The following is an 8,327-nucleotide window of genomic DNA, read 5'->3' on the forward strand; positions in this document are numbered from 1 at the left end:
GATAATGCAAATTCTTCATTCAACCTTGGAGAACCTATTATGGATTCTAAGTAGTTAGGAAAATATTGAGATCTCTTCAAAAGAGATTTATAACTGAAGTAATAGTCATAGAAGAGAGCAAGGACATCGATTCCATGAGAGTTGATGAACTTGTAGGCTCCATTCAAACATATGAGATGACTCTATCTAGTTCCTAAAAGCCTAAAGACTCTACCTGTAAAGTTTTTTAGAATGAGAAGAAAGATATTTGTAGGCCCTCCATTTTGTCCTCTTAGCACATGTGGCACTAGGAGCTTTCCTGTACTTCTCTTTTGACTCAGTTATTCCTTGGTGGCCCATGACACTCACTACTACAAAAATTGTAAATAATGACATTTGATTCCTTCGTGCTTCTAAAAAGTGTCAAGGAATTCAATGAACAATGACACTTGAGCAATAATGTTGCTTGTTGAATATTTAAGTTGGTGCTTGAAAATATTTTCTAAGTATTGACGGTTTATATAAATGAATAATGGCGCTTTATAAATGATGGTGTTTTATGTAAGTATCATTGTTGCACTTCATAATTCTTGGTAGTTGAAACAAGTGTCATTGTCTCCTACTATTTAATATGATGAAGCACAAAAATTAGAGTAATAGATTGGAGAGGCAGATCACTTAGTTGATATATATATATATATATTTGCTTCTATTCAACTTAGTTGAAAATTTGAGATTTAGGATTCTTTCTCTATTCAACTTCAGCACCTATATTTGCTTCTAATTTTATGTAAGTCTTTTAGTATCTCCATTTTTTTCTTATTATTTATTGTAATTGAATGGTACTTTAGATATTCTCTTGAATGATTACAAACTGCGGTGAATGCAAGTAGTCAATTTTGTGTGAATTCAATTAGATCCTGATATTCTAATATTCTAATGAAGGATAGAAAAATTTTATTTCTTTTTCAACACAATTACCAATATATATATATATATATAATGAAGGCCAATTCATGGATATTGTTAAAAAAAAAAATGAGACTTAATATGATATTAAAATATTAAAAGTTGATAGTGACATTATCCACGATAGTCATGGGAATTACTTTTTAACTTTTCAATAGCATACTACGGAATACATATATGGATATTAAGAAAATGCAAACTTTTGTTATTTCTTCTTTTTATTTTAGAAATAAGAAATATTATTCATAATAATAAATAATTGGCTTCTAAACATTGAAATAGCCTTCTTTTAAATACATGTATCACTCTTTTTTCCTTTCTTCCACTTGACCAATAAGAAAAAGATAAGTTTTACTGATTTAAAAAAAAAAAAAATCATCCCATAAAAGAGTTAATGAAAGAAATAACCTATCTAAAGTTTAACTTATCATGATTTCTAGATTTGGAAATTTCCAGAAAAATATTGCATGAAATTAATAATGGTAAGGAAAAATTCTTTTTACATCTCTTTTCTTTGTTTCCCCCCTTATTTTCAATTTAAATTTTTTTAGAGAAGTCACCCACCTAGGATTATATTCATTTGGTATTTTCTTTGTGTATTTGGATTTGTTTTATATTCACTACTATGCTTGTAGAACATTTATTTTAGGTTAGTTGTTTATGTCACAATTCATTTATCCTCTTGTTGTTTCGAGATACTATGACCCATTATTTTAACTTTTTAATGTTATATCATAATTGGAAATATATCACTCTTGAAGAGTTCTCTTTGTTTTCAATTATGAAGCATTATTTTGTTACGGAGTTTATTCACTTAATTAGGGAAGGACATCTTATCCTCAAGTGATAACCTCTAACTATTTTTTTCCTAACTTGTGTGTGTGTTTTTTTCTTCAAACGTGTTTATATTTCATTTTTTATTGGTTGTAATATATATATTTTTTTCCTTACAAATTTTTGTGGAAGTCATTGTTTCAATTGTATTTATTGGTTGCATATATAATTTAGAGGTTTTCTATTTTTCCAATATTTGTTTACAGGTTGCAAAGGAAATTGATGGTTTGACAAAAGAAGATAAGCCATTATGTGTAAAGGAAGTGATACCGGAAATCATGAAGATTATATCAATAAGGTGATTAGGAGATTGAACTATGTTTTTGTAGAATTTAGATCTTAATAGTTGTTACACTAATATTTGTTCTTTTGTTGAAAATTAGAAATTATTGTATATCAATATTTGATGGTGTTTTAATTATAAAATTCATGTTTTCCTTTTATTTAATTATATAGCAAATCCATTGTTGTAATGACAGGTTATAAATATTATTTATAATAGAAAATATTCAAAGATGCCAACATTAATCAAAGATGGCGTTTTTGAAAGTGTCATTAATAAAATATTATAGATGATGCTCTTTGTAAAAATTATTTCACTAGTAAATGTTCAAAGATGACACTTTTTATAAGTTTCATTATTAATATTATTCAAAGATGATGCTTTATTAAATGTCATTGAAAGCATTTATGAAAGATGCCACTTCCTAAAAGTGTGATTGTTAACTAACACATATAATAACAGGCCAAAAGATGCACTTTAAAGAAGCATCATCTTTTTTCTTTCTTGACTTATAAAAAGTGGCCAAGTAATGGAATTTAGAGATTGGGTTTTCAATGGAAAAACAATGAATTCAAATGGGTATTTATGGAGTTTAGCAGCTGTACATATGAGGCGGTGATTAAATAATTCAATGAAAATATGGTTTTGTGTATGATGTTTAGTGGAAGAATGTTTTAGTGGGATTGAAGTTTTTAGTGGCCGCGTTGTAATTTTATTTGTTTTGGAAAGTGCCAGCACACACATGGGGATTTGAGGGGTGGGAATTGGAAAGTTCCCACCCCTCAAATCTTTTTTTATTTATTTTTAATTTGGATGTGTTTATGATTTTAATTCATTAGTTTGATTAATTCTGTTAGCTAAAGTTCATGTAATTAATTCCAATTTAATTTAGTTTTAATTTAATATATTTGAAATTTTGATTCTTAAGATTAATTAATCCTATTAAATATCATGTTTTTAATTTCGAATTAGTTTGGTTACAATTCATTTTCTTAATTTAAGTGTGTTTGTGATGTTAATTCATTAATTTAAATAATCTTGTCAGATAAAGTTTGTATTTTTAATTCTCAATTAATTTAGTTTTAACCTACCTTTTAGTTTAAATGTGTTCGTGATTTTAATTCATTAGTTTAAATAATCTTGTTGTATAAAGTTTGTATTTTTAATCCTCAATTAGTTTAGTTTTAACCTATCTTTGAGTTTAAGTGTGTTTGTGGTTTGAATTCATTAATTTGAATAATCCTATTAGATAAAGTTTATTTTTTTAATCTTGAATTATTTTAGTTTTAACCTATCTTTTAGTTTGAGTATTTTTGTGGTTTTAATTCATTAGTTGAAATAATCCCATTGGATAAAGTTTATGTTTTTAATTTCAATTTAGTTTAGTTATAATTTATTTTTTTTAGCTTAGATGTGTTTATGATTGTAATTCAATAGTTTAATTAATTCTATTAAATAAAGTTCATGTTTTTAATTACAATTTAGTTTAATTTTAATTGGTTATTGAGTTTGTTGAATTGGTTATCTTGTGGTGGTTATACCTAGGATTATTGTTAAGTTTGTTAGGTTGGTTATTCTTGTAGTTATTATTATCTCTAACATTCTTTAATATATATTGTTAATCTTTGAATATCAATTAACCAAAAAAATTAATTTTTTTATTGGGATGAAATCCTTTTCAAATATATTGGGATAAGAAAAAGTGATTATAATTCATAAATATCGATTTAATTTTTAAAATCATTTATTCACCCCCCACCATTCCCTCTAGGGTTCCTTATTGGACTTTCGGTTATTTAAGGGGTATATAGAGCAATACCCACATATTTTCAATTGGCATCGAAGAGGGATAAAAAAAAAAACTAATTCTTTATCCTATTGATTAAAAAAATCAATTTTTGTTATTTATTTTTATACTATGAAAGCCTTTGTTGTAACATTTTTACCATTTTTACCCCAATTTTCTTTGAATATTTACCGAACTACTCCCACCAACTTCTTGATGGGATGGATGGAAGATGATGCCCTACACACACCTTGCTATGTTGGTGCATGATGAGGACACTTATGGAAATCTAGGATTTTGTGGTGCCCACATGGATTTGGAGACTTGTCATGACAATTTTGAGAATCATCGGGTCTCTGCAACCTACTATTGCTTCTGTTGCTACGTCATTTTCATCGTAGGATTTGAATAAGAAGATCCGTAAGCCCTACACCATCACCAAGTCCAAAGAGGGTTAGATGGAGCAAGAACACGATAAGTTTCTCAAAGCTTTATAATGGTGTGTCGCTCTTCATTACTTGATTTTGGGGTTATGTTTAGTCGATGAGAAGATTCAGGGGGGAAATTGGAGAATTATGTGTGTGTTTTGTTTCTTGATTTCGGGGAAAGATTGGGAAAAATGTTCAATAGAGTCAACTCAATTGGTCAGTTGAGTGAGGTGGGTTTATTGTTTTTTAGGACTTGTTTCTCTTTTCTTTCGTTTCTTTCTATTTTCTCGCACTTTCGCCACAACCAAATGAGGAATCGAGGTTGGTAATTCTGTTAAATATCATCAAATTGAACATTTTCTTAATTGGTTAATCCTTTTATTTTCGGTTTTTCTAATAAGGCTTTTGTTTTTGTCATTTCACTTCGGTTTCTTGAAGTGTGTTTTTGAAAAGACCTTCCCTTTCTTTGCTGTTTTTTTTTTTCCTTTTCAATAGATGATTTTAGTTTATTTTATGATAAATTATGATTCACAGTTGCATTAGATTGTAGATTTATTTAATTTAACATTTGATTTTAGTAATTTCCATGAGTCCAATCATAATTCTTCAAGAAATAATTGATTATTGGGGGATTCTAGGTTGTTTTTAGTTAGAGTTTTGTTTATTTAGCTCTGTTATGAAATGACTTTCTGTTTCATTTCATTGTAGGGAAATCATGCATTCTGATTTTTTGTTTTTTTCTTTTGTGATTTTTTTAATAGGTTTGATTAAGATTGGAAGAGGATTGAAGCATTTGTTGGTCCAAAATGTTAGTTTTGTTATGTTTATCTTATTGGTTAATGTTAGTTTTTTATGTTTATCTTTAGTGGTTAGTTACCACCATGTTTAGGAGTTATCTATTATTTTGGGTTCTGTTATTTGCTGAGGGTTATCTTCTCAGCACGTTTAGGAGTTATCTAGATATGGGCTATTTTCTGTAAGGCTATATATTAGTCAAGTTTGTTATTCAATTTAGTAAAGTTGATTTTCTCCAATTTCATCTATACTCCTATTCAATTTCTAACATTTGGTATTAGAGCCCCATCATAGGGGCTTGATTATTTAGAAGCAGTAGTCTTCTACGTGTGTTCTATTTGAACAATGACGATAGAGAGTTCATTTGTCTAGCCAGCTATTCCGAAATTTGATGGCTACTATGATCACTGGGCAATGCTCATGGAAAACTTCTTGCATTCCAAGGAGTATTAGGGACTTGTGGAGAATGGAGTTCCTGTAATGGCTGAAACTGTTGTTCTCACAGATGCACAGAGGAAGCACATTGAAGATCAACAATTAAATGATTTGAAGGCAAAGAACTATCTATTTCAGGCATTAGATCGTTCTATCCTAGAGACAATTCTAAACAAAAAGACTACGAAGGATGTTTGGGATTCTATGAAGAAGAAATTTCAGGGCACCACATGAGTGAAGCGTGGAAATTTGCAAGCTTTGAGGAAGGAATTCGAAATTCTTCACATGAAGTCGGGAGAAACTGTGAATGAATATTTCTCTCGCACTCTTCCCATTGCCAACAAAATGAAAGTCAATGGTGAGGATAAAGGAAATACTACTACTGTTGAAAAGATTTTACGATCTATGACTTCCAAATTTGATTATGTTGTTTGTTCCATTGAAGAGTCTAAAGATTTAGACACTTTAACCATAGATGAGTTGCAGAGTAGTCTTCTTGTCCATGAACAACGCATGACCTCTCATGTGTTAGAAGAAGAACATGCTTTGAAAGTTACTCATGGAGATCACTCCGGAAGTAGAGGTCGTGGTCATGGAAATTATAAAGGAAGATGAAGAGAACAGAATAAAAGATCTTTTGATAAGGCTACTGTGGAGTGCTATAATTGTCACAAGCTAGGACATTTTGCATGGGAATGTCCACACTGAGAGACAGGGGCTTACTACGCAGAGAATCAAGAGGAGATGTTGTTGATGGCATATGTGGATCTAAACAAAACCAGTCGAGAAGATACGTGGTTTCTTGACTTTGGATGCATCAATCATATGTGTGGAAAAAAGGATTATTTTTCAGATTTTGATGGAACCTTTCGAGATTCAGTGAAACTTGGGAATAACACGAGCATGTCTGTATTAGGAAAGGGGAATGTAAGGCTGAAAGTGAATGAAATGACACAGATCATCATAGGAGTCTTTTATTTCCCTGAGTTGAAGAATAATTTGTTGAGTATTGGACAATTACAAGAAAAAAGGCTTACCATTCTGTTTCAACATGGCAAGTGTAAGGTGTTTCATTCACATAAAGGTTTGATTATGGATACCAAAATGTCTTCAAATCGAATGTTTATGTTACATGCTCTATCCTAGCCTATCTCATCTACTTGTTTTAACACAGTCACAGAAGACATTTTGCAGCTTTGGCATTGTCGATATGGCCACTTGAGTTTCCAAGGTTTAAAGACTCTTCAACAAAGGAAGATGGTGAATGGATTACCACAATTTCAGCCTCCCTCTAAACTATGCAAAGATTGTTTGGTGGGAAAACAACACAGGTCTTCAATTCAAAAAAAAAAACAACTGGCGAGCTGCTGAAATTCTTCAAGTTAGTGCATGCAGACATTTGTGGGTCGATTAATCCAATCTCAAACAGCAAAAAAAGGTACTTGCTCACTTTCACTGATGATTTTAGTAGAAAAACATGGGTTTATTTTTTGGTAGAGAAATCAGAAGCCTTTGCTATTTTCAAAAGTTTTAAGACTTATGTTGAGAAGGAAACAAGTTCACTTCTTAAATGTTTGCATACTGATTGAGGAGGCGATTTCACATCCCAGGAATTTGCAATTTTTTGTGATGTTCATGGCATATGACGACAATTAACAACTGCATATATTCCACAACAGAATGGAGTTGCGGAAATTAAAAACAGAACCATTATGAATATGGTTTGTAGTATGTTATTGGCGAAAAAACTTCCCAAAATCTTTTGGTCTGAAGCTGTAAATTGGATCGTGCATGTTTTGAATCGAAGTCCAACCTTTGCAGTACAAAATAAAACTCCAGAAGAAGCTTGGGGTAAACTTAAACCTTCAGTTGACTATTTTAGAGTTTTGGATGTATTTCACATGTTCATGTGCCTGACAGTAAAAGAACAAAGCTTGATGATAAAAGTTTCAGTTGTGTATTGCTGGGAGTTAGTGAAGAATCAAAGGCTTACAGACTCTATGACCCAATTTCACAAAAGATCATAATCAGTAGGGATGTTGTATTTGAAGAAGACAAGAATTGGGATTGGGATAAGAAGTATGAAGAAGCCATCGTGTGTGATCTGGAATGGGGTGATGATGGGGAAGAAGCAACTGTGAATGAAGAAGAAAGTGACTCTAATCTTGATGCTGATATAGAAGAAGACACAGAAGAAAATAATGCTACTGCCACAGCCGCTGAATCTGATGCTGCAGTTACTACATCTGATTTATTAATTCAAAATAGAGACAACCCTTCCAATTCAAATGCCTGCAAGAAATAGAAGACCACCTGTTTGGACAAGCAATTATGAGACAGGAGAGGGACTTTCTGAGGAAGAGCATGAAGTCCAACTTGCTATGTTTGTAGCTGTCGATCCAATTTATTTTGAAGAAGCTGTTAAAAGTGAGAAATGGAGAACAACTATGGATGTAGAAATGGAAGCGATCAAGAAAAATGGCACATGGGAATTGACAGATTTACCTAAGGGAGGAAAAACAATTGGAGTAAAGTGGGTTTACAAGACAAAATTTAATGAAAATGGAGAAGTAGAAAAGCACAAAGCTCGACTTATGGCGAAGGGTTACACACAGCATTTTGGGGGAGATTATACTGAGGTTTTTGCACCTGTGGCACGTATGGAAACAATTCGGTTGGTAGTTGCACTTGTAGCTCAAAGAGGGTGGTCCATTTATCAGTTAGATGTGAAATCTGCATTCTTACATGGTGAGCTGAATGAAGAAGTCTTTGTCGAGCAGCCTTGTGGTTATGTGCAAAAAGGAAATGAGCAAAAGGT

General features: G+C 31.4%; 1 protein-coding gene across 1 annotated transcript; it reads left to right on the forward strand.

The window, feature by feature from the left end:
* The first annotated feature begins 5,554 nt into the window (after positions 1–5,554).
* LOC117905532 lies at positions 5,555–7,814 on the forward strand. Its single transcript, XM_034818435.1, has 2 exons — positions 5,555–5,647; positions 7,392–7,814. Exons 1-2 carry the CDS (start codon positions 5,555–5,557, stop codon positions 7,812–7,814), a joined length of 516 nt encoding a protein of 171 aa, XP_034674326.1.
* Positions 7,815–8,327: the final 513 nt, after the last annotated feature.

Source organism: Vitis riparia, chromosome 18 (genome assembly GCF_004353265.1).
Source record: "Vitis riparia cultivar Riparia Gloire de Montpellier isolate 1030 chromosome 18, EGFV_Vit.rip_1.0, whole genome shotgun sequence".
Taxonomy (NCBI): domain Eukaryota; kingdom Viridiplantae; phylum Streptophyta; class Magnoliopsida; order Vitales; family Vitaceae; genus Vitis; species Vitis riparia.